General features: G+C 38.5%; 3 protein-coding genes across 3 annotated transcripts; 1 reads left to right on the forward strand and 2 right to left on the reverse strand.

The window, feature by feature from the left end:
- The first annotated feature begins 34 nt into the window (after positions 1–34).
- Positions 35–1885, forward strand: LOC145702443 (uncharacterized). The gene is made up of 6 exons (XM_081779667.1): positions 35–991; positions 1035–1174; positions 1216–1391; positions 1435–1546; positions 1592–1663; positions 1708–1885. The coding sequence occupies exons 1-6, from the start codon at positions 100–102 to the stop codon at positions 1819–1821; spliced, it is 1506 nt and encodes a 501-aa protein (XP_081635793.1). The 5' UTR covers positions 35–99; the 3' UTR covers positions 1822–1885.
- A 1190-nt stretch (positions 1886–3075) lies between these two features.
- LOC145702090 (uncharacterized) lies at positions 3076–4042 on the reverse strand. The gene is made up of 3 exons (XM_081779300.1): positions 3777–4042; positions 3344–3723; positions 3076–3302 (listed from the first exon to the last, which is right to left on the reverse strand). The coding sequence occupies exons 1-3, from the start codon at positions 4040–4042 to the stop codon at positions 3076–3078; spliced, it is 873 nt and encodes a 290-aa protein (XP_081635426.1).
- Positions 4043–20121: 16079 nt separating this feature from the next.
- On the reverse strand, positions 20122–21612 carry LOC145702091 (uncharacterized). The gene is made up of 3 exons (XM_081779301.1): positions 21216–21612; positions 20786–21142; positions 20122–20180 (listed from the first exon to the last, which is right to left on the reverse strand). Exons 1-3 carry the CDS (start codon positions 21454–21456, stop codon positions 20122–20124), a joined length of 657 nt encoding a protein of 218 aa, XP_081635427.1. The 5' UTR covers positions 21457–21612.
- Between the last annotated feature and the right edge of the window lie 4482 nt (positions 21613–26094).

A 26094-nucleotide genomic window follows, 5' to 3' on the forward strand; every position in this document is an offset into this window, starting at 1 on the left:
TCGATTTGATTACGGGCCGCCCATAAAAAGATCCTATCGATGTTTACACTTTCGACACTCTAAATAAGAACTGACGACATTGCAGCTGAGTACAAAAAGATGCAACAACGGCTCAATAACGAGAAGAGACTCGCCGGCATTCCTGTCAGAGAATTTGACGAAGTAAGCATCGATTCCGACCTCAATTCGGTGCAGACGGAGATGGTTCATCAGAAGTTTATGGAGCTTTTACGGAGACCTGGGGGTACTCTGCCTACTCCAGCTGCTTCCGGAAGCAAAACTTCTTCGAGAGCCGTCAGCACAGTGAGGTCCAGACCTGTTTCATCAAAGCCATCAACAGTTCGATCTCGTCCGAGCTCTCTACCTCGTTCTAGAGCAACTTCCGGCGGTGGCCGCTCTTATCGAGTAGATCCCGACATTGAAAGCGAAAAAGTCAAAGCCGAGCTAAACCTCCTTTACGTAGAGAAACGCAAAGCAGAATCCGAACTGCGCTCCATCAAAACAGAGATTGAAGAAAAGGAAATGTCTCAAAATGAGCTTGAGAGTTCAATGAAGATGGAAAATCTGGAGCTGTCGTCAAAATTGAGCACGACGCAACGCGAACTGTTCAAGACAAAGAAAGATTACAGAGAAGTGATAGAAGACTTACAGTTGGCACTTGAAGAAATGACGAGAAAGTACGAGGACTTGAGAGAAAAACGTTCCACCGTTAGTGTTAGCCGAAGCGATGCCGTTGTCAACTTGGCTACATCGAACAAAATTCAATCTCTCGAAAAGCGTATTCGAGAGCTAGAAGTCTCGGTAGAAAATGAGAGCGCAGAAAAGAGAATTCTTCAACACAAAGCGAATCAACTCGAGCATCACCATCAGCAACAATTCTCTGAGAACATTGAAGCTCATCCTGAAGTCGAAAGATTGATCATTAGCAAACGAGCTGAGTGGATTAAAGAGCATGAAATCACCATCAACTCTTTACAAAACCAACTCTCCGGTAATTTTTTCATCTCAAATTGGTATCAAGCAGTAGTTGTTAGGCGCTAGAAATCACAATGCTGAGATGCGATCCCGTCATCAAAGCGAAGTCGATAACTTGAAATCTCAATTGGAATCTGAAAGAAGCAAAAACAGTCGTCTCGTTGCAACGAACGAAGAGAATCTTCAAAAACTCGAGCAGGTTTTCGCGACGTTATATTTTTTATATCAATCTTTGATTAGGAAAATGAGATATCAAAATCTAAGGAGCGTGAATCGATGGAGAAAAAACTAAAGAAGCTCAATGAAGTTATCGTGAAAATGGAAAAAGATAATAAAAATAAGGACGAGTCGATTCGGCAGCTCTGCGCGAAATGCGATAAACTCAGTAAAGAACCAAATGCTTTAGCTAAACTAAGGTAAAAACGACCAAGTGAAAAAATACAAGATTTTCTTCTTCAGAAAGTACATTTTGAAGATTTGCCCGACAATGAACGTCAAAGAAATTGACAACATCGACAGCGCCCTGAGGATACTAGAAACAGCGATAAAAAGCTCGGCGGGGGATGAAGAAGTAAGGACGCGTAAATTCGAGCGTGAATTAATATTTAAATTTTAGACCTATAAAACAGAACTGGCGAGAAAAGACGAAGAACTTAGAAAAATTCAAAAGAACATGGCTCAGTGGAAGGTTCGACTTCTTGTTGATATAAAGCTCAGACTAACTCCTTTCAGAAAAATACCTCACGAAAACTTGCCCAAAAATTCGAAGTCGAGCTTCGAAGACTCTCCGAAAATGCATCAACCATGGCTGAAAGCGAATCTGGTTTCGCTTCAAATGTCAATTAACTCTGCTTTCCTAATGAATCTTTATTTTTTTACCTGTCAGATAATAAATTATTAGTAAACTTGACTTCCTACAGAATCTGCTATCAGTATAGCATTTTTGCATATCAAATTTATTTAAATAAAGAACTATCAATGGTTTTGCAAGAAAAAATCTCCTTTAGCTAATGGTGATTTTCATAAATTTCATGTGCAACGAATCCACCAGATATGGCTCCGATGATGAATCCGATGATGGCCATGGTGTTGAGTTTTGTCCCTAATGACTGACAGCAGCTGAAACATCCCCCTAAACAGTTTGAGCTCGTCTTTTTTCTTAGAAAAACTTGAACCTGTTTCACCGCCGTAATGATAACTCTGAAATCTCGAGGCTGGTGACGATCCCATGACTCCTTTGAATGTAAATCCAATTATGTAGATGGCCAACGGGAAACAAAGAGAACCTATCAAACCAGAAATCAGAATCCAACTGAGCATAAATCGTCCTTCCATATCTGACGGCCAGAGCTCATCTGAGTCGTCCGATAGGGACTCAAAACGCAATTTCATCGTTTTTTTTCTCTAAATAGAATATTTCTAATACAGAATTAGATTTTTCTCTTGGTTTTCTCGTTTCATTTAAATTTCTTCATAAATTTTACAGCTTTGCGTAAGACGGAGCTTTTTTGAATGAAAGGTCATCAAAAAAACAAGGTCATAAATAACAGTCTTATCTAGAAGAAATTAAGCGTTTACCCTAACATTATGAATTCTGTTGAAAATTGTCGGAAGATCGCTAAAAATTCATGAGTTGATCAAATCATCGGCCACTCGCAGGTGCCTTCAATCAATTCTAGCGCCCTTCTTATCAAAATCATCTTCGAAGCAGCTGTTTTACGTTTTATAAGATAAGGGTGGCCGAAAATCCATCAAATAACAACAACCAAAATAACCGAGAAGAAAATATCAAAAAAATGCTCCACCAAATTTTGCCTTCAGAAGAATGCAAACTCTACTTTCTCTGCTGCGCTTTGTTGCTCTTCATTGCCAATGGAGGATGGCTTTTGATGCCGCATCTTGGATTCTGCCTCGTTCTTTATGCAAGACTTGCAAGTTCAGCTCTAAACGATAACTAGAATCTTTCGAATAAAATCATATAAATATGATACCCTTTTTTCCCACATCCGCATAATTGCACTTCCATTGATTATCTACAGTAGTAGTAGTTTGAATTGACATTTATTTACTCATCAGACTTTGAAGAAGTTTCAAATGTATTTACACTATTATTTTTGCAAAGATTGCAGTTTCGCTCTTTTCAAAAGTGTTGAACTTGTACCAGCCGCGTTTATGGAAGCGAAGGGCTTTTGCTGTGTTGATTTTCAATTTGACCCGCCGTTTGAGATCAATCATTTGAGTCATGTCGCGATTGAGATTTGGCGCTAGAAAAACAGGCCAGGCGCAGCGAAGTCGATCGTCGGTATTCTTGACTCGATGATAAACCGCTAAAGTATGGAAATGGAAAATGCCTCGTGTTAATGAAAACCTTTTGCGTTTCCGTCTGAAAGATGTTCCATCAAAGTGCCGATATTGACAACAATGCAGTCTTCCATAGGCTTTACCGGGTACCAATCGCCTTTGTACTCTATTTCTAACCCATCGGCTTTGTCTTGCTTTAGAATCGTCATGAGACAGTTGTCAAAATGAGGACTCGATCCCCACATTCCAGTTGCTGTCTTCTCGTAAAACAAAGCATCGATGATGGCTCCATTTGGCTCGAAATGGTCGAGCAAAAGACCTTTGGGTAGATTGAGAACTTCTTCGCATAGCTCAAGAAGCTTTAGGCCAAGAGTGGAGGCGCTTTTTGAATAATCATTGAAGAGCACGTCGACCTCTTTTTCGTCAACTTTGATCGACTCATCATTCCTCAAAATAGTAAAGTTTGTCGACAAATTTTCACCCACAGTGAGTTTGCAAACGCGTTCTTTGCAAAAACGGTTCCTTCAGTTGCCATTTTCCCTTCGAAATTCTCGACTTTCGTCCTTTCTTCCGCTGTTGTATTGTAAAAGCTGTCAGAAAATTTTGCCAAGCGATCAGTAAGATTCTTCGGAATATCATGATTTTTGAGATAGAAAAGACCAATATCCGTGATTGCCTTCAAGAACTCGTTTTTAGTTGCTTCATCTCTCTTTTTTAAAAGCTCGAAATCAATAACCGGTATTTTAAATGTAGAATCCTCTGACATTTTGATATTATTGCTTGATGGCAATAAACTATTAATATTGCAGTATATTCAAAAAATGCGCTTCCTGTCCAAGGAGAAAAAAACATATTTGCCTTTATAAAGCGGAAACCCTTCTTCAGGCATATTTGACTCTTCTTTGATTTTGAGTGAAAAAAGTTCGTTGAACACTGTTTCTAAAATGATTGCTTCGCTAATAAAGATAAATGAGATAATCTGAGAAAGTAATTATTTTTAATAATAATTCATTATTTATTGCTCAAGCTCTCTGATTTTGTATATAAACTTTGTTTGACAATACTTTATAGTCTATTGACTATTCTTTACTCTGTCTTTTCATTTCGCAAGTTTGAATACCCTTTGGATTGGCTTCGATTTATTAATTATATTTATACTTTGTACCGAATCACAGTAATCCTGTGCTCTCCCCCCCAAAGAAAAAACTCGAAGGTTGTCAAAACTTTTGACAACCTTTGACTCAAAAGGGTATTCTAAAAGTTTGCCAAAATCGACTTTTACGCCCTAAAGCAATTTTTTTTGGTATTGCAAGTACCAATTTTTTGAGTCAAATGATTACGATGTTCAATTTCCATTTTAATTAGTTGTTCAATTCAATTAGTTGTGGCAGAGCTTGTGACATTCAAAAAGGAACGAAAATGGAGCTGAAACCGCCTAAGTGTCAGTACGGGAGTTGTGACAAGAAAAACTACCACTCTTTCTCAGAGAGGTTTTCTCTTTTAGAGATCACTCTCGATGCTTTTCGGCGAAGAAAAAAAGAAAATCAAAGAAGCGATTTTGCAAAAGAGAATTCAGGTAATTTAAATTTCAATCATGAGGATAAGAGTATTATTTCATGAAGTGTCTTGATTGCGACTGCGTTGGGTTTTTGAGAAAAAAGGGAAGAAAAGTTTACTTGCTTCCCGAGGAAGTTCTGACGACCCGAAGCATTCATACCCAAGAATATCATATTCGAAAATTGAAAAAGAAAAAGACATGGAAGAAAAAGGTGACGGCGAAAATGAGCCTGGCAAAGCACGGAAACGCTACGGATCCCCAGCTTTACACTTATCTTTCGCTTGGCTCGCTGTTCTGGATAACTGTGATGCTCATAGGTTAGTTTTTTATTTGTTGCATTCTTAACTTGAGTCTCAGCGAATGTGCATTCTTTGGAGAAATCCCGCGCCTCGACCACTTTTCTGACTTCGACCTGCCATCGAAACTACAAGAAATGCGTTAAAATAGCAGAAATGGACGTATGCGGGCATTTGTTAAAGCAATGTTTCGAAACCAAAGAATTCATCGTGCCTGAACCAGTTTCAAAAATTGCAGGAAAAGAAAAGCACACTCAGGAATTCTCCAGTGAAGAAAACGAAGTAAACCTGCTCCGCTGTCAGAAGAAACAGTTTTACGACCAAAAATTTGCCGCCATTTTTGCTCGAAAACGCTTGTTTTGCAATCAACAAGGACGAACTCATTCTCTCCCTGTGAGTCTTTGTGTTTTCAATTGACAAGAACGTCTGATTCCGCGGGAGAAGTGTGCCCAACGCAGAAATATTGCCAGAATGGTTGTCCTTGTCCGTTTTATAAGTGCGAAAAACTCGACTCGCGGCAAAAATTGATTCCTGTTTTTGATCTTCAAGCCAACTTTACGGCTGCCGGCGGATTTGCCTGCGCGGGGGTTTGACCTGGCGGCGGATTTGCCTGAGCGGGGGTTTGACCTGCCAGGTAAATCCGACGCTCTGGTCAAACCCCCATTCAGGCAAAAGCGCCGTTTTTGGATGGAAAAATGTGACTTTCCAAATTGAAAATTATTCATTTATTATTAATTAAAATTTACTTTAATCTTATCATGCGAGAATGTTTAACCTTTTTGCCACGGTCACTAGGAGAATTTTCTCCTAGCTCGTATTTTTGCGAACTAGAAGAATTTTCTTCTAGTAGTAGTTCAAGAATTTGCAAGCAAGGAGAAATTTTTAAACTCTAGAAAATTCCACTTCCGGTCGACGACGGAAGTTGACGAAATTAAGGTTGGAGGGTGAAGTGTGACATATCAAATTGATGCACAGACGATTTCCTTTCATTTGAGAAAAGAATCAACACCACCGGGGATCAAACCAAACGGATAAAACAGAAAAAATTTCAATTTATGCCTTTTGTTCATAATTTTACCGGTCGGTTCGACCACGTTTGGGACTGTTTCTTCTGACATATTGATTATAGGATGGCTCAAAATCTTCTGGGCATCAATTTGATAGGTCACACTTTACCATAACTCCTAACTTTCTTCAACATCCGGCTATAGAATCGACCGGAAGTGGAGTTTTCTAGAATTTTATACCGTCAAAGTTCGTAAAAGTTTCTAAAAAGGTATCGCGTATGGGGGTCTATAAGGCTGAATTGAGCTGGACAACTCCATTAACCTTAAAAAAAAGCACGTCTTAGGGTTACCGAAGCCTAGCCTATCCCCCCTTGTGTGAGTTTGTTCTGTCATTTTCCGTAAATGAAACTTTGACCAAACGGGGATTTGACCTAGCGTCAGATTAGCCTGACGGGGGTTTGACCTGAGCGTCGGATTTACCTGGCAGGTCAAACCCCCGTTCAGGCAAATCCGACGCCAGGTCAAACCCCCGCTCAGGCAAAACCCCCGGCAGCCCAACTTTACAGATACCATGAAAACGTATCCAAAAGAAGACATTGAAAAGATAACTCAACGATGGGTTGAAAGAGCAAATAAAATACCAAAATATCGAAAATTTATTCTCTCCGATTTATCTGGAAACGATCGACAAGTCAATGTCGAAGACTATTTTTGCCCTATGAAAGTTTTTGCCGATTCAGCTTTTTTAATTAAAATCCATCAAAAACAAAAAAGTCTACTGGAGCTACTTTTCTTAATGGCGAACACTACTTGGTCGATGCAATTGGCAACTTGCTCAAAATAAAGGAAAACAATGATGATACGACTTTTATCCCAAATCGACATAGAAATTTGTAAGATTTTTCGGAAAAAGCAATTTTCAACCTTTTTTTAAATTTCTTTTCAGAGGCTTCTTTGTTTTCCATTTTGGCTCTTCCATCGGAACTCACTTTATTCAGATTCGCAACAAGGAAAAAGCTACTAAAGTGTTTCCAGCTATCGTCATTTGAGAATGGTCGAAAAAATTTCATGTCCATTAATCGATTAGTAAGTTTTATGGTAAAATTTTTGGGATGGTGTCTGGAACCGACAAAAATTTTCGACAATTTTTGCGTGGGCGCCTACTCGACTGCTGATTGGCCGGTTTGCCGAATACAGGCTTCTGATTGAATAAAAATTTCCACGCAAAATTTGTCGAAATTTTTTTGTCGGTTCCAGACACCATCCTAAATTTTTTGACCGATAAAAGCCGTCCCACCGGAAAAGATGAAAAATGCTTTTACTACGCACCTGATTACGCCCTGAACCGATTCGAAGTAGCCCAAGGTTTCATCGCCAGCAATCACTTCAACGCTAAAGTATCTTCCATCAGCTTCAAGGGAGTTTTCTATCTTATGAGTGCCAGACTCGGAGATAATTACGTCAAGTTGTCAACAACCATCGCTTTGAACAAGATCAGAAGCGACGAAGAATTGGAAAAGGGTTGGAGAAAAAATGATTTTGTTATGCCGGCAGAACTAAGAGACCTGGATTTAGTCCATGTTGTCCCTTTGGAATGAGTTTAAAATGTTCAGTTGAGTTTGATCGGACTGACGTTTAAGCTCAAGAAAGGTCGATTTGGACAGACTTTTGATGATAATTGTGACAAGAAGTGTTTCGTTGTCGAACACCCTTTATTCTGTGCTTCTGGAAGCGGAAGGAAAGTTTCTGTCTCTTGGTCAAGAGTGGATTGGTTCACTTGTCAGATACGAACAAAAATCAATTTGTTTTTCGAAGATATTTGCGGACGATCATTTCTATACAAGTCCTGATGGAATAAGAAACGACGAATGCGAGTACTTCGGCCATGCAATTGTCAACGACGATAGAGTTTACTTTCAAAATTTTGTTTTTGATGTTTTGTTCGAAATCAAGTATCATTTCGGAAGGGTTATGATTCTAGTAATAAAATTCTTCAAGTATTTAAAATCAATATGAAAGAATTGATCGAAATCGAATTTGTCCAACAAAAGGCGATGGAGAAAATGCACGTGACAAGCAATCCGTATTTCGCGTTTCATGACGACGTTTTTCCTGGATTTTCGAAAAATGCTGCTTCTCAGCGAAAATTTCCTCGGACACTTGCTTCAGTTTCCCGGCCCCATCCAAAGGCAATTATTCCTTTCAGCTCTTTCTCATCGCTCGCAGAATTTAAACATATTTCGACGTTTGAGATGGACTTGAGGCGAAAAGACACTATTCAATTTCAAATTGATTTCAAGGTGCCACAATCTTATTGGTTTTTATTATCTCTTATTTTTAAGAGACTGAGAAACAATACTCGCGAAGTGAAAATTCTTGAATGTCAGTTCTTTGATAGACAAAAGTTGTTCACATTTGGACTTTTGAAGAATGGTTCTGTGAAGGTTGATTCTGATTTTGTCAAAATTCCTGCAATGCTGGACTTAGATTTGTGTAAGCAGGCGGAGTTTGAGTTGACATATAATCGTAAATTGAAATCACCTTTCTTGTTCATCAAGGTACAGTAAAAACTAAAATAATTCTTAATTTATGATTTGATACAATTATTAATTACACAATACAAATATTAATTACTGAATTCCAAGGCAACATTTCAAAATCATGAAATCGAAGGTGCACTAGAACTAACCGGCCTCGAAAATATAAACGACAAAAGAATACGAGTTTTCAAGTGTGATCGACAGACTTCAATCAATAACTTCATCTACTTCTATAAGCGACCGACCCAGATAAATGTTATTCAACGCTCTTCTACTGAGGGCACGATAATGAGTCCTTACGCTTTTCTCGGAGATAGAACAATCAATCCAAAATTGACTCTCAACCCATCAACTTCTAATCAAACCATTGACAATTATGTGATGCACGCAGGATACGCGCTCATTTATGATAAGATCTTTCTTTTTGGAGGAGTTGTCGACGCGCAAAGGGTAAATAAGACAGAACAAATTAATACTATCGCCTTAGATTGCTTTCTTAGTTGGTTGCGAGTTCAAAGAGATGCCTGTGAAATTAAATGAAGAGTATAAAATCGGACACACGGTGTTAAGCGTTGAAAGAGGCAGTAAAGGTGATCCCGATCTGAAATTATCGAAGGAGAAACTTTCCTTATTATTTCAGCAATTGTCTGCGTCGGCATAAATAAACCGACAGTTTGCGAACAATTTGACGGAATAAGCGCAGAGATGATTGCTCAATTAAACCAGCGCCGATATTACGCTGGATTTGCCCTCTACAATGGTCAGCCGACTATTGTTGGAGGAATGCATTATTGTGATAAATTAGACTTTCAAAATAACGGAGAAGTAGAGACGCTTCAAGATAAGGGAAGATCGTAAATATAGACTTTTTAAAATATAAATATAAATGTGAAAAATATTAGTCCCAATCTAAGACGGAGGATGGTCTTATCTAACAAGTCATCCAAGGTACTCCCAGCAAAAAAATCATTTTCACTTGATGCAACAACTGTAGACAGTTGGACAACTCAGATGCGATTGGCCTTCCTTCTGGGGCCTTGTTGACTGTAGGAGGCTATACTTACAGGCTTTACTTGGGAGATATTGGCGGGGATAGCTACCGCGACTACTTAATGATTTAATGAGATTTGGCGATTAATGAACAACAACTGGTCTCTTTTAGGAAATTTAGCAGAGGTATTACATTGTATTAAATTCTTGATAGCGTTTTTAAGGCGGTCCATTATGCATCAATTATACTGACCGACTCAACTATCTATGTTTTTCCCGGTTATGTAGCCAATGCAGCTGGAGGCTACGAAAATCCAATTCAGCGAATTATTTTAGGTGAAGAGTTTCAAAATTGTGGGCTCGACACAATTTTTGGAGTTAAGAAGATTTGGAGTAACAAAATGTGGAGCAACCGAAATTTTCAAACCGATTTTTAAGGGTGTTAAAGTCATAATTAAGGGTATCTGACTCGGTCAAAAGAAAGCCCGGGCCCAAAGCCGGGTTCTCGCCAGGGTTTGAGGGGGCCGGGAGGCCTTTAACACCCTTAAAAATCGGTTTGAAAATTTCGGTTGCTCCACATTTTGTTACTCCAAATCTTCTTAACTCCTGAAATTGACTTTTGCCAAAATTGTGATATTTTTGTTAACAAAGGCAAACTCTTTGTTTTTCGGTAAATCGAAAAATCTTTGAAATCTTCAATAAGATTTGGATGAAAATATCATCTCGGCAGATGTTGTTGCAAATCAAGAAGGTCAATCTCAGGCTCCAATAGCTTTCCTTGCTCCTGTTGATTGCTGCAGCGAATAAATATGATCAAAAAGCCATTCATTTTAACATGGATTATTGTCAATAAATTGTTGAAACATGGAGACTTACAAATCCAAAGCAACGTTACCTTGAGAGTTAATATTTCGGGGGAGCTTTTTGGAATCACCCTTAGTCTTCCTTGATTTCAATAAAATTTTTCTGGCAGCATACCGGCTCAATAACTGACTCTACCTTCAGCACTTTTGAAAATCTTTAGCGTGTTCTTGCGGACTAGAAACACGTTGAAGGATTTTTCCGGGGCGTCTGCAAGATCCGGCAACTCTCGGCGCCGAATTGATCAAACGGCCGGAATACTTTGGATATGTAGCGATTTGCAAATAACATGGACATCTTTCAAGGGCAAACATCTGCCTCCGCAAAGGTCAAGTTTATTTTTCAAGAAAAACTTCAAGAAAAATTGAATTAATGATTTTTATAAAGAAATTTTTCCCTTTAAAATTTTTGTATTTATGAAATTATGATTGAGCTTCCCTTAGCTGCTTTTTCCTGAATCCACATCCGGAAAAGCCCCGATTTAGATGATATTATCAAATTTCCGAAAATAAACTTGTGATGCTATTTTTTATTTGAAGCGAACATGTAATTAAATTTGCGAAAAATATTTTTAGTTTTCTCGAAAAGGTTTATTTTCAGCTTTGAGCTCGCCATTTAACGAAATCAACGTTAAATTTGAGAAAATGCCTAGCAAGCGGTTAATTTGATGAGATGTGATTAGATTCAACTAAATGGGCGACGTAAGGACCGTTTGTCGAAAATTCAATTTGAAGAGAGGAAATGTAATGTGCAACACTCCTACTCGATTTTTGAGAAGATGAGGTGGAGATTTGACGATTAAAATTTCCTTGAAGCGGTTAATTGAGGACTTGAATAAGGTTCTACCGTTAGATATGGAACTCGTTGTTGATTGATAGCTGTGTGCAACCTGTGTAGAAAACCTGAGACAGGGGCTTGAAACAGTTTTGACAAAAGCCGCGTCGCGGCTTTTTTAAAAGCCTAACCGCGGCTTCGCCAGGACACAAAAATGGATTGAAATGGTACGTTTGACGAAGCCGCTTTGCGGCATCGATTAAAAAAAAGCCGCCACGTAACTCTTATCAAAACTCCTTTCAGACCCTGACTCAGGTTTTCTTCACAGGTTGACCAGCTAAACCCAACTCTTTTTTTATCTTTGCAGTGTACCTCAGGTGGGAATCTGATTTTTGAATTTCATTAAAAAGCTATATGAAGCTGATATCATCAGCCTGATAGATAAATTCGTTATTCGAAGAAGTCATTGTAGAAATCAGTTTTTCCGTAAAACGTTACCGTAGTTTAGAAAATGGTCTTTCGTTATTTATTTTAGGACTAAGAATCGTCCGGAAATCCAAAAGTCAAAAATCAGGGCTCGATAATGGCCGGTTTATTTTTATAAGCTTGGAAGGCATTTTAATCGATCCCTCTGGCCCCAGAGCTAGAGACAGACCGATGCATTTATAACTCATTAGGGATTGTTTGGCTTAGTTCGAGTGATCACAACATTCTAGCTGCGTTTTTCAGCTTTCGGCTGCGTTTATTTAAACTCACTCATTGCGCTGCATGTTGCTCAATCACGTGACAACAGTAACATATGCGGCCCACTTTCGTAACAAGGTTTTTCTATCCTCAGGTCGTGGTGGGGATATCTTTACTTAGATATCCAGCCCAAATAGGAGGGTTCCTTTGGGTATTTGTGAATTTTAAGGGTGCCAAAAGGGTGTTCCAAAAGTTTGCCAAAATCGACTTTGACACCCTTAACCATGGTTTTGTTTGGTATTGCAAGTACCCATTTTTTGAGTCAAATGATTACGATGTTCAATTTCCATTCTGAATTGATTATCGCTCGTCAGAATCGCTTGTTGCTATTTCTCGTTACATATTGTAAGCACTTGCTCCTTATTCGAATCGTTCTTTTCAGCCATTCTTGCATACGAAATTACAGTAATCGTAGGAAACCCTAAAATTTCTTTTTCAGGTAGAGCTTAATTTAAGACGTGTCTCTTTCAGCTTTAATCCCGAGAAGTCCCTTAGATCATAAGATTCATAACCTAGGGTTGTATGACTCGATGACGCCAGAGCTTTAAAAATTTACTGTTTTTATATCCGGGTCAATCTCCGAAGATCTTTTACATCTTTCTCGTAAAATCATGATTGTCAGAATTCTAGCGCAAAGTCCTTCATCTAAATATCTTCTCAAAATTTATTTCTGGAGAGCATTTTTTATTTCGAAGAAACTGATTATAACCGTGTTGTCTAACACAGCTATTTTCATTCTCATTATTTTTGATGATAATATTTTCGCAAAACGAACCTGTGTTTTTCGCCAAATGAACAAGACATTCACCATCACTACGAAGAAAATTAAATTATCCATCTCATAATTGCAATAAATTGCTGCTTGACCCTCCTTTGTTTTCAGACTCGACCCTATTCAATTGAGAAACACTGTGGATTCTCGTCTAAATTTTAGAGTAAACTAGCGCTTTATGTAGGAAATGAAAATTAAATCTTTAGACTTATAGAAAAAAAAACGGGGCACCACTTTAACGGGCTAGTTCCTTAAGGACCCCCCCTCGTCAACAATTTTCCTCAAAAAATCGAAAATTTCAAAACAGCCATATTTTTGCTTCTTAGTGTGCCTGGAAGTTCAATTCATCATAAAAACTTGTTCGGAGCACTTTTTGACCAATAAAAATCCAAAATTTTTGCAAAAATGGGACTTTTAAGTCATTTTTTGTCAAAATGTTCGATTTTCAAAGGCGATTTTGAGGGTGTTAGAGTCGAGATAGACCCCAAAAAAATGAAGTCTCAAAAGGAAAAGGAAATATCTGTAATCAGTAATGTTCTTGATTGACTGTTACGTAAGGAATTACACGCTAAAATGTCTCCCTGCTGCGTAAATAAAGGCTAATAGGAGCACTTAAAACGGGATGGGCCTGGGCAGCGTGGATTCCTTATCACTAGTTGTCAGGATGGGACAATATCTTGTCACGAACGAGTGGCCAAAATGCACACCAGCGGCTGTCCGAAACAAGTCATTCGCATTGTAATAAGAAAACAGTAGCTATAACAACAGTCTGATGACGTTGGTGAAATAATACTAGACGTGGGTAGAAAGGGGGCTAATTGTCAGTTACGAGTTCATTTCTTGACGCAGCAGAATTAACCTCAACACCAGCACTTTTTCTCAAGGGCGTGTTTTTTGCGTCTTCTAATTGTACAATTTTTTCGGCTCAACTCTCAGAGGAGCTACAGTAACCCTATTCTTATTGTGCAAGCAAGAGGAAAGAGTACTTCCTGTAAAAATACCATCAATAACGAGGAGGGCCCTTAACGTAAGGAAGAAGTATTTAACATTTGTTTTGAGTTCCAATGAGAACCTTTTAAAAAGTCAGCCAAAGTGGCGAGATCTAAATTCTGAGAAACTGGGAATAGCGAATTTAAAATTGAACACACTTTTATTTCCAATTTTCCAATTAGATTCCCGGCTTCAGTAAAAGCTCGAAAATAAGGGGTAATGATCGCATTCGAAAATTGAGTTATTTAACGCGAAAGCTGAGCGAGCGGAAATTGCCGATCTTACCCGGTTATTTAAAGAATACGCTGCTATTTTCTACCTGCGCTGAAAATAAAGCTGGTTAAATAAGATAAGAAATGATCTGACTAAAAGATAACCGTTTCATTCTCACTCCCTTATTCTTGCTAAATAAAAGCCAGTGTCTGTATTTTTTTATTTAAAAATGTTCTTTTGAAAAATTTGTTTTCCTCCCCTGAGAAATGCGCCGTTTCTTACGGTAGCCAAAACAAAGCGTAAAAAACTCGCGATAAGGATATTTTGATGACAACGAAATTGGCTCCCTTTGGCGCATAATTACCAGCCGAGCTGAACGTTAGGGTTCTATCGACAGGGCGTTAGGGCACCTGTTGATGCGGGGGACGATTCGCTCGAACGGATGTCGAACTAAAATCGAGCACTAGAAATCAACGCGAAAGATTGGTATTTGTGAGTCAACAAAGTAGCAACAGCTGGATGCGATTTTCAAGTTCTAAAAATGAGTCAGTGGCAAATGTTACCTGCTTTCTTGGAAAAAATGAAGAGTGTCTCCGGTTTTCTTTCGATTATTTCATGACTCAAAGGTCTTCCTTAGAAGCATTAGTAGCTTCCGAAATGATTGAATGCGCTTGCTTCTTTTCAAAAACCAATGACTGCTGGGGAAATCCCCGATCGTAGCGAACCTGGCGGATATCGCTCCGATCTTCTTCCGGATAACCAGCCAGTAACGTGTTCTTTGAATTAATGTTCTAGCCCCAGAAATACAGGAAAAGCTGAAGTTTTATGGTAAAAAGGGTTCCATTGAAAGTCATTCTAAAGCCGTCAATTCTAGCTGTCGCCTATCTCCCAGGATTAGGCGCGAATCAAAGACTCTAAGGCGCTTTTTCCTTACATGTGTCTTTCCAGCTTGAGCAAGATCTCTCCTACTTAGTCGTCATTCATTAACATAAACAGCTTCGTAATAGGAAGAAGAGCTGAGGAAGCAGCTCTGAAAATGTTTCGTGGAAATTGAGTGCTCCTTAGACTAAGGGTTTGTGTTTCCTCCCCAGCAAGTGTTTATTTTGAGCAGTGTTCCGAAAAGACACAGTTATTTTCTCGAAAACCTGGAATTAAAATAGCATCAGGGCACTTTTAAAGAAGTAGACTCTACTACTGTCTAATTTCGAATGAGGAACTGTAGTTTCTCGTCTAGTTTTCTGAAGAAAAATATAATAAGGGGCCCTCTTTTTTGTTAATTTCTCATTTTTTTTGGAAAAAAAACTTCGTCTTTTTTGATTTATGCAAGATTTCTTCTGAGCAAGGTTGAGCAATTTTTGCTGCAAGCTAAGCTTCTGGGTATTTGTTAGGTCGCCTCTCGGCATTATGATTTCATTCCATTGTGAGCTCACTATGTTAGTTTGGATGCCTTTCGAATTTTCGGCCTTGATTGAGTGCCATTCTTGGGCGGATGGAAATTCTTCCGCAAAACACTCGGAAGTCTTTGTGTCTTGGCGTGTACCCGAGACGGGCTGCGAAGAATCACCGCGCATTCCTTTCTCCAACTTTTCCGACTCCGGGTTAGCCATCCCAGCCCATTCAAGAATACTCCAGCTCACTAAGCTTATGCAGTATACAAACCGCCGATTCGAGCCACTTTCGCTAGAACTACAAATTCTGACTCAACCCCAAATCAAAACCGAATTCGACTCCAGAATCTCAAAAAAAAATCAAAAGCGCTAGAAATTGAGAATTTTATCATTCAAAAAAGACGAAAAAATGTCCTCAAAATCTTCGAATTTGAAATTTTCTCGAGATAAAACTCGCGAAAATCAAATTGACAGGGAGTGTTCTTATCTTGCGGCCGCTATCTGTTGCATAATTAGGATTGGTACTGACCTTATCGGCGAAATTCACGGAATAAGGAGCGCCAAGTGGGCAGCTTCCAAAAGGTTCATTATGTAACACGTCGAGCTCCACGACGCGTTAGATGTATCACCTCTCTCTTTTTTCTCCCGTTTGATGTTGAAATGAAAATTCATTGCAAGTTCTATTTAGCTAAGCGGCGAAAAACGTGCATTTCTAACGATTCCAAAATATTCCCGAATCTAAGCTAAAATCTTTCATTATTTCGACATAGAAGTTTTTCTCCTTAGGTTCATCCTAGGTCGTTTAATCTGCTTGTTCTTTGGTTGAACCGGTTAGACCGCCCGCTGGTTGAAAAATTGACAGCTGATCAGACAGAAGATTTCACAGCGGCTCAAGAATCGATCATTTACGGCGGGAAGCGGCAGCTATTTGTCAGTTCTAGTGGTCAAACCGGGCCCGTTTAGACTTCACATTTCAGCCGTCACGTTTTTCGCTTTTGAGCTCAATCATAATCTATTCAATCGCCTTCCCCTCCCTTAATTTTGTTTTCTTAAAAGTACAGTAATCAGAAGATGTTTTATAATATCAAAGAGCGCGTCAAATTCCGCGATTTGAAATCGCTTATTTTCAAAATAAAATTTCCAACCGCTCCCTACGTTCAACAGCATAGATTTTGGCCGATTTAAAAATTAATTTCTCGGAACTTACCGAGCCCCCAAAATGTGCTCAATGACAAGTAAGAGTCTTTATTACAGTCAACTACTCGAATTTCGTCGTTTTTTTCTTCCGAATAAAATATGGGGCCCCCATTTTTAGGAATTTCTTGAAGACAGCTTAGTCCTTTGAATGGGGACCCCATATTTTAATTTATAAAAGACGCGTAGTCCAAGTGATTTCCCTAAGTCGGTTTTCATAACTTCGTTAACACGTTTTTAGGCTACCAACTTTCGTTTATCATTTTTAAAAATGAGATAATTTGTTTTGCGTAAATGACGATAATGGTAAGCAGTGATCCTTATTTTCCAAAAACACTTCTTATAAAGAAAAGATCGGTGATTACGAATTAGTGTCGATTTTAAGCAATCATTATCTCCATATTTTTAGTTGATGGAAAAACAAGAATTAATGCCATTGTTTTTGAAATGCGTGTTTTTTGTTGCTCGGGAGCTCGAATTTTGAAAGTGAAACGGGCTTGCATTGTAAACTCGGCGCATATTTTCAACTGCAACAAGGAAAAAAATGAAAAGAAAGGCAAATTAAGAAGAGCCGCGTTCAACAAAAATAAGGGACAGCGAGCTTCATGCGCATATGACGGGTAAAGTACTTGTGAGAGTAAGGGACACCACGCCTCGAATTTCCATATTGCGACAGTCGAACAATCTTTACACGCTTTCAACGTTTTTGACAAGGGTACAGTCAGCCCTAAAATTGAACTTCATTTTCATAATGACCTAAATTGACAATTTTATTCAAAAGCAAGTTGTTCTGATAAGGGCGTCACTATGTTAAAGATTTGTAGACTTTTAATTGACCACAAACACAACTTACTTGCTTCCCGCTAAAGATCTTAAGAAGAAAACAAATGTTTCAATAATTAATTATCTTCGAAAATTAGCACGACGAAAATATTTTCCCAAAATGAAGATATTGTCTGTTTTCACATTTTTAGAGTCGTTAGTTAGTCCATCCTGACTTTGAAATTTACTCCTACGGCGGCCACGTTTTCGAATCTAGCAACGCTCAAATGACCTGTGCAGCTTTCTGTACATGATTGAATAAATCAACGTTAAGGGAATCGACTGATGTAGATTCCAGTGAACGCGGCTGCCCCGTTTCACGGTTCGATTTCGCAGCGTGAGTCCCTTCGAGATCATCCCCCGGCGACCTTTCCAAAATTCATCCGATCTAGACCAAATCAAGCTTCTACTTCGGTGCACGTCACTTGGAAACGCTTATCACGGCTCACACCATTTCCCGGAACTCGCCAAAAGCTTCGATTTCTCCTGAGATTTGGGAGGGAAGTGAGGCTGAAGGAGACAGAAATTCACAATTATTTCTTTTGAATTTCGAATGAAATTCTCCTGACAAAGCGAAATTCCTCCGATTGAATACTCGTTTTTGATAGTTCAGTGCTCACTGCGTATTACGTTCATTTTTTCGTGAGAAGTGGAAAATTCTAGCTCTGGGGATTATTTCCGCTTTACACGAAATGGGTTGCCTCGTTGAATCAGGATTAGCATGTGACGCGAATTCGAAATGAAAGACGCGAAACGGGGCCGGAATTCGCTCCTCGGTCGGAAAAATGCGGCAAGGCCCAAACCAAACGTTCAGTCAACTCTTGCCTTCGCCGGAAATCTGACGCTTAGATTTTTTCGGGCGAATGATTTGGACCGAACCCGCGGAGGAATTTACTTTTTTATATAAGTTCCTTCTAAGAAAATCCGCTTTCAATAAAACGTCAAACCTGAATCCGGCATCCTGCGTAGAAAACCTGACTCAGGATACAACAAATAAACAGTTATTTAGGCGAAGCCGCTATGCGGCTTCGTTTAAAAAAAAGCCGCCACGCGGCTTTCAGAAAAAGCTCCATTTGATGAGCCTGACTCAGGTTTTTACACAGGTTACCGGGTGCGGGGAAAATATTGAAGCGATATTTAATTTCTCTCGGCTGAAGGATTTTTTTCACAATACAGTATTGTGCATTTCTTATCGGAAAATTCAAGACCTGCCCCTTTCGGAGAATCTTTGAAAATGCGCTAATCTCAAGTTGGAGGAAGCGCTGAGCCGCTTTTTCGCATCGCTAAGATTCCGGAAAGTCCTCTCTCAACGTTTTATCTCGGTAAGAAAAACACGGAGCCAGTGTTATCGAATATTCTTGAAATAATTTCTTTTGTCGAGTGGCGGCTCACTTTGCGCGTAAAAATATCTTCGAACTTCTATCACTCCAGTCACGTGGGCAGATACCGTAAAACCGAAAACGGTTTTTCTTTCGAATTTAAAATCAAACACTTCTCCTGCTTTTAAAACTCCACTGTTTTTCTGGCGACGATCTTGGGCGCGTTTTTCCAAGTAGAAAAGGGATCAAAAGTATAAGAGTCTTGATCTTCAAATTCTTCTATCAAAAAGATCAGAAATAATAAATCGCCGCTGAATTTTTTTTATAAATTTATCCCAATTTTAAGGGGACAAAATAATTCTCCGAAATAACTGATAAAAACGAATAATCAGCTCGAAACACTCTTTATCGGTGAAAAAAAAAACGTAAAGTTCGCGTTTTTGCAATTATCGAAAAAACACTTGTCCAGCACGTTGTTCCTTCGGTGGAGATAATAATCGTGTAGAACAAGCGGATTATCTACAAAAGGATACTAATAACGAGAAATCGAAATGGTATCAAGAGCAGAGCATAATTTAAGGAAGTCGTCGTCTCCGTCCGGACTCCAATTCTGAAACGTGGGGAGCAGCACTTTCTATCTGATCGAGAAATGACAACTGTGACGATCTTGGAACGCAACAAATTTTGCCAATTAAATTCCAAGCAAATTGGCATCTTTTAACTTCAAAATTTCTTATTCATTGAAAAATTATGGGACTTAAATTTCATGTTACGCCGAATTTGGCTTTCTCTGACGTTGTGTGCTTAAAAAAGGATTAAACTAAGGCTTGCTGTCTGAGCCATCTTTAATCTTCAAAATCCCGTCTGAAAAACTCCTCGCTGAAAGCACTTACTCAAGTCAGATTCCGGTCTCAATTTTTGTCTTGATTTCTGCATCAAAAACTAAATTCTCCTCATTACTAGAAAAAATAGGGATCAACAATTATAACTTGATTTTTGAATAGAAAAATTAAGCTTTTTTGAAATGATTTTCTTCAAAAAAAGTAACTCAATCATGAATTCCGTCAATTATAAGCATTTTTTTCTTCATCTATTGATTTTTGCTTTGGCTTGGTTTTTCAAAGTTAGCGACTGTCCTTCTTTAGAGCTAAAACAAAAAGTGCTTTTAATTTAAGCTTTTCGTTGCGTGTCTATTTTTGCGCTGACCCTTTTGGTTTGGCGCCGCTCAACTCAGATTATTTCCAAAACAGAGCATTCGCGGAGCAATTAGTCCATCAGCTCTTTTTTGATCTATCGCCGATCAAATATGAAAATTTTGAGTTTTTAGGTTTCAAAAATTACCAAAGCGACTTCCACGTGAGCGGCGTTTAAGCGACCTCATCCGCTTCCGACAGAAATCATGATCGACTTTCCGCTTTTAACTTGCTTGAATTTCGCTGAAAAGCGACGTAAGCACTTTTGATGAAAGAATTTTAATTTATGCTTCGCTCAAAAAAAAAGGAAATCCGGAGTTGAGTAACATTATTCATAACGTAAATATTTCACGTTCGCTCCAAAGTCCGTCTTTTTAGCACAGTCAGTGTAACACAGTAACATTACATTCTTCAATTATTAAATGCTCAAGAGTTAGCTTCCTCGAACCGCTCTCGATGCAATATTCTAAAGCGGATGTTGCTGCACTTTGTCCCGTTCAAAAAGATAGTGCCGCGCTTTCATCTTTAAGACGCAAATGCCAAAAAGTGATAAACAAGGAGAACGTTTCTCAAAGTGAAATTTGAGCATAATAATCAACGTTGGAATATTCCTGAGCCACAAAAGACGAGTTTGAGTAGTCTAAAGCTGCTGATAACTGGCCTTATCAACCAGTCCTCGAATGCTTCCAAAAGTAACTCGAAAAGTTGAAGTTTGTTAGAACAGTTTTTTATTGTTTTTGATATTTAATTACTGCAGACTGTAACATCTTTAATAATGATTCTTCTGAATTCTCTTTCTTTTGGCCTTAAATTAAAAATAAATTTATAAAAATATAAATAAATATCACCTCGACCTGGAGTAAGAGTAATCGAAAACGCTTGTTTCAGAAGATACCATTTTTCAGTATCCATATTAAAATTTTCATTCACCAAAGCTGTTATCTCGTTGTTTGGTCCGAAATCGACGAAATCATTGAAAGTGTTTTTGCAATAAACCATCACTTCGTAAGAAGCGTAGAATTCTCTGGTAAGAGGAATCCTGATCTGAGAGCCGGAATGGTCGATGAGAGTGTTTTGTAGAATGAATTCGGAGTTTTCGATTCGGTCCAGCACCATTTGGTGGAAAAATATTGATCTGTCGGGATTGAGGTAGGCGCCCGTGACGGTTAATGGACGGGAGAAGGCGAAGTTGTGGTGGAGGAAGACTAGAATTATGATTTGATGTATCAATAACTGAGTAGTATACAAATAATATTCCGGAAAAATAGAATTATTAACCTTGTTTATAATCGAAGTCACCCTTTATTATTCCGAAATATTTGCGTTTTTTAATTATTTCCCATCCACTTGGATTCAAATAAGTTTCAAATTTCATTCTTCTGAGAAGCAATTCAATTTCGTTTGTTTGAAATTCTTGCTCTACTTTTTTCGGGTTGAGATTGAAGCCAGCCAAACTGCGCGGATAAATTATCATCGTCAGAAGAGTGAAGATTTTTTCGAGAGTAAAACTGTTTCTCATTCTCCAATCATCAATTTTCAAATCATTTTGGAGTGCCCATCGCAAAAGAACAGAAACCGAAATGGGGACACATAAATGGTGATACGGCCTAATTCTTCGGCTTGAAGGCCGAAGGATTGATGCGTATAAGAACACTGATTCTTCGGCAAAAACCGAAGAATAAGTGATAAAAGATACACTGATTCTTCGGCTTAGGAAAATTAATTCACAGATTCCTGAGGAATCATTCCCTTGCCCCTTACCACGGGGCTCCGCCCCTTAGGTCCTTAAATGCCGGGGTCTAGTCTATGGTTACTTAGGGTTACCTTCGGTAACCCTAACTAACCCTAGCCTATCCCCCTCGGGTAAGTTTGCTCTGTCATTTTGCCCAGTGCCCCCTAACCCTAACCTCAAATTATAGAATGTTCTTATTGCTAAAAATGAGTTTTTCTCTAGAAAATGTCTTTTTTTGCATAAGTTATGACTCACAGGTACAATTCTCAAAAGATTTTCGACAATGGATTCTAGAAAATTTGCCGAAGAATCACTGTCAATTTTATCATAAATCCTTCGGTTCAAGGGAATTCCCAATATGCCGAAGAATCAGTGTGAATGAAAGCATCAATTCTTCGGTCTTGCCGAAGAATCAGCCCATACCACGACATAAATTGCTTTCTTTTGGTTTAAAACATTCTTCGTCACATTTTCGAAATCGAAATTAATTTGTCTTGTTAGTTTGTGTTTAAGATTGGCCATTGCTGAAGACTTCGTTAGATTCGGATCGTCCAGGCAAAAATCAGAAGCCGCGTTTTTTAAAGAAATGATCGTGGAGATTCTTTTGATTTGGTCGATTGATGGAGAAAAACGTAACAGCCATTCACCATTACACGCCTAGAAAATATTATTTTCAAACGCGGCAATCAACACTTGCCTTCAGTTCTTCTTTGATTTTTTGCTTTTCTTCTTTTTCGATCGGTTTGAAGAGAAGACTCCAGGCTGTTTTCCAATCGCAAAGAATCAGAACATGAAGTGGTGTTCCATTTACCGGATCAAAAGATATTGACTCTCCAAAAAGTTGATTATTTCCCGTATAAGCAGCGGAACCAGCATCTAAGACGAAAAATCAAACATGATCAAATAATTTTCAAAGAACACAAGCTCAAAACTTACATAAGAGTTCATCACTTGTATATTTGCTCCCTTTCCTCGCGTAGCCCATTCTGCGATAGCTCTCCCTTCCAGTCGTTTCATAAATAGTTCCAAAATCAACCCATTTGCATTGTTCGTTTTTCAATAAAATATTTTCCGGCTTCTTATCGCAGTGCAGAAGTCCAACGCTCTCCAAATACCCATATCCCCTTTCCACTTCAATCGCAATCCTTTTCCGTTCTTCCAAGCTCAAATCTTCGTCTTTCAACCTGCTTCTCAAGTCGCAGTCGCACTTTTCCATGATTGTTATCCATCCAAGGCAGTCCTGCCTCTCCTCGTCTTTGCTCCCATAAATTTCGATGTTGCAAAAGTTCCTGACCACGTTCGGATGAACTGGAATAACTGAAGCGTCGACTTTTTCCTGGTTTTCAGCGATTTCGTAGTCTTTAATTTTATAATAAAATCCTAATAAGATTTTATGATTACCCTTAGAAAGATAAATCTCAAAGTCTAACTCTTCATTTTTCTCCGAAAACAGTGCCGAGTCAAACGCCTGAACCCGAACAGCAACATCCAGTTCTTCGAATTTTTCTTCCAAAACAATCGCTTCTCCTCCAGAAGAAATCATTTTTTGTTTAAGGAACTCATCGATAATCCATTTTCCTGTTTCTTCTTTGAGTTCGGAGCGGTTTATTTTTCGCCCTTTCACTTCCGGAATTTTGTCGAGAATCATTTTTTGAAATGAAGTTATTGCCCATTCGTTGCCAAAAACTTTTCCTTTCCCATTTTCAATGGTAACCTCTTCCCAGCGAGCACACCAATAGTCATGAAACTCGAGTCTCTCAACGGACAAAATCAGTCTGTCCAAGTCATCTCTGCTAGTGGTTCTCTTCAATTTCTTTTTAAAATCTTCCAACCATTCCTCAACAGCTTCTCTTGTCAACTCTTTTGGATGCGTCGTAATTTGCATTTTCCAAAGAACGAAAAATATAATTCAAAAAGTCATTTTTTCAGCCGTTTTTTTCAATCGCTAAAGATCGTAAATCGGCGTTAGAGCGCTCACGTGATTCCCTTGTTACGACTTGCTACGGATGATCCGCATTCGAGAATAACAAAGATTGATATATTTTGGCGGTTAGACACTTCTTCCTCAAAATGGAGTCGCTTCCGTCTCACGTTAAATTCGCAGTTCATGTAATGACTTCATAAATCGAACGCTATTGTAATTCAGAAGAGATGATCTCGCGAATTTCATGTCAATCTGTCAGCTCCTTCCAGACGTCGCGGAACCTTTTCAAGCGCGCTCGAAACCCTCGAACTCAACAAAACGGGCTCATTGTAAGACAACATTCAGAGAGACGCGCTGACGAGCTTTAGCACTTGTCGGAAATTGAATCATTTCAAAAGAACTTTCATAACTATGGAATAATTTATCGAATTTGTTGACGAAAGATCACTATTTTCAGCAGTCACAATAGCCAACGAGCATTCTAAATGATCGAGAAGTCGAGTTTAGACTTTTGTTGTAGTCGAGTAAAGTATTAGACTAAAAATATTAAATATATAATATGAAGACTATCAATATAAACATTATTTGTGACTATTAGACAGATTCCATATTGTAGCCGAATTTTTAGTCAAATAAAGCTTAAAGCCTAATAGACTTTTGAGTTGACTTTAGTCAAATCGAATTGGCTTGACTATTGAGTTTCTTACAAGAGCTGTTCAACCAACCCTTACTCTAACCCTAACCCTAACCCTAACTTATATGTCCTTGATCTTAGATCGTTGATAATGAGTCCTTATTATTTGTTTAAAATTATTAAGATTTTCATTTTTTGAAACATCATCTTTGGATTGCCTTTTTATTCAGAACAAAGAAAAGAAATTAGCGCACGTAATTTCTTTCCTCTTCGAATAACAAATTTTAGAAAGAGCGAAAAATAATCATCATCTTGGAGAATGAAACAAGACTGATTGAGAAACACAAAGAGTTTGAGAGGTGGTCCTTTTTTAAATGCAGGAGGAGATTGCTTTGTATTACGCTTTCTTTTTTTCTCTTTTTGAAGCCGCGTCAAATCTCCGTCTTTCCTGTTATTTTTGAAAATAAGCGCGCGTTTGCCAATTAACCGAGCGGTTGAACTAAAACTCGTCGCTGAAATAAACAAAATCGTGGTTTACGGGCTTGCATATTTGTCCTTATGCCAGATCAGCTCCGGACTCTTTCTAAACTATTTAGCACTAGAGTTAAACTTACAATCGGCTTCGATCGATTTTTCGAGCAAGAAAATCAAAGTTCCTAAAGCAGGTTTTATTCCTTCATCCCGAATTAATCTTTGTCTATAAATTGTTGAAAAATAGAATTACAACGAGAAATTCTCCATCTGAAAAGCTCAATTCCTAGCAAGACAAAATCTCGAATTCTAGCGCACGCAGTAGCTCCTGAATTTATTGATTTGGATTATGAAACACGAGTAGAAGCATTTCGCACCTGCAGAGTTTAACAAAATCGGGAATAGCAAGCTTGATGTTTTTCTCTTCCAAAACATGAAAAAACGATCATTTAAGATTTGAGAAAGTTGCAGTTGAAAGATCATTCAACATTCCGGGGTATCCAGAAATCCCTGGTTCTCTAAAATGCCAAAGATAGCTTGTACGTTCTAACAAAGGAGCTCGACGCAAATAACTTCTGTAATCTCGAGAGTGGAATGTCTGTCCCAGAGCCACAAACAACTCAGGTTCAATAAAGCTATTTTCTCCTGAAATGTTTTTTAATCATTGATTTTGCGCCAAATCTTGCAATAAATTTGATCGTAAAAATTCAAAAATATAGCTGGCATTTCCAAAAATATCGAGTCGCCTCGGTATTGAGTTGTTAATCTGGTGCTGGTTTATCTTATTGGACTCACGATGCTTATATGAACGATTCTGTTTTTGCGAATTTTCTTGTTCGCACAGGCTTACAACAAAAACAACTTCTTCTTACACATATTTTTTCGCGAAGTTACAACAGCAACTGTTCACGTTAAAAGCCACTTATCCAGTACAAGAAAGCTTGTATGTAGCTGAAACCTTTTATTCAGAAAAAAAAACGATCCGTTTTTTATTCTTTTGAAGTTCGCATCTTCAATGTTCAAAATTCAAAGTGGAATCTTCTGAGATTCCACTGAAATTCGGTACTTAATGATATGGATGTTTACTCCCCGTTGACTACTTTATTGGGGCCAGAAGGAAGCCGCGGTTGAGAAGGAAAAATATTTGGGGCATTAGAAGCAGCGAAGAAAAAATGGCTGACGGGGAGGGAAGAGTGTTTGCTGTCGCAGCTGCTCCCAAAACTGGCGAGTGTGACCCCTGCGGATTTTGATGCCGCGATGATCTTTCTGACACTTTTAGAAAAATATACCAGCGATTTCGTCTTTATCGCTCCTAAGATACTGTCGCTTTCGAACTCAAGAATGTGAATTTTTTATTAGAAGCAAATATCTACAGCAAAAAAATAGAGCTGGCGGA

This window comes from Oikopleura dioica, chromosome PAR (genome assembly GCF_907165135.1).
Source record: "Oikopleura dioica chromosome PAR, OKI2018_I68_1.0, whole genome shotgun sequence".
Taxonomy (NCBI): Eukaryota; Metazoa; Chordata; class Appendicularia; order Copelata; family Oikopleuridae; genus Oikopleura; species Oikopleura dioica.

Coding starts and splice junctions, on each gene's coding strand:
- LOC145702443 (XM_081779667.1), top strand. CDS start 100: ATGCAACAACGGCTCAATAACGAGAAGAGACTCGCCGGCATTCCTGTC. Junction 1,547..1,591: donor GCTCGGCGGGGGATGAAGAA/GTAAGGACGCGT, acceptor TTTAAATTTTAG/ACCTATAAAACAGAACTGGC. Junction 1,664..1,707: donor AGAACATGGCTCAGTGGAAG/GTTCGACTTCTT, acceptor AACTCCTTTCAG/AAAAATACCTCACGAAAACT.
- LOC145702090 (XM_081779300.1), bottom strand. CDS start 4,042: ATGTCAGAGGATTCTACATTTAAAATACCGGTTATTGATTTCGAGCTT. Junction 3,724..3,776: donor ACCGTTTTTGCAAAGAACGC/GTTTGCAAACTC, acceptor TACTATTTTGAG/GAATGATGAGTCGATCAAAG. Junction 3,303..3,343: donor TTCAGACGGAAACGCAAAAG/GTTTTCATTAAC, acceptor TCCATACTTTAG/CGGTTTATCATCGAGTCAAG.
- LOC145702091 (XM_081779301.1), bottom strand. CDS start 21,456: ATGAGAAACAGTTTTACTCTCGAAAAAATCTTCACTCTTCTGACGATG. Junction 21,143..21,215: donor TGACTTCGATTATAAACAAG/GTTAATAATTCT, acceptor TCATAATTCTAG/TCTTCCTCCACCACAACTTC. Junction 20,181..20,785: donor TACTCTTACTCCAGGTCGAG/GTGATATTTATT, acceptor GTCGCTTTTCAG/CGAAATTCAAGCAAGTTAAA.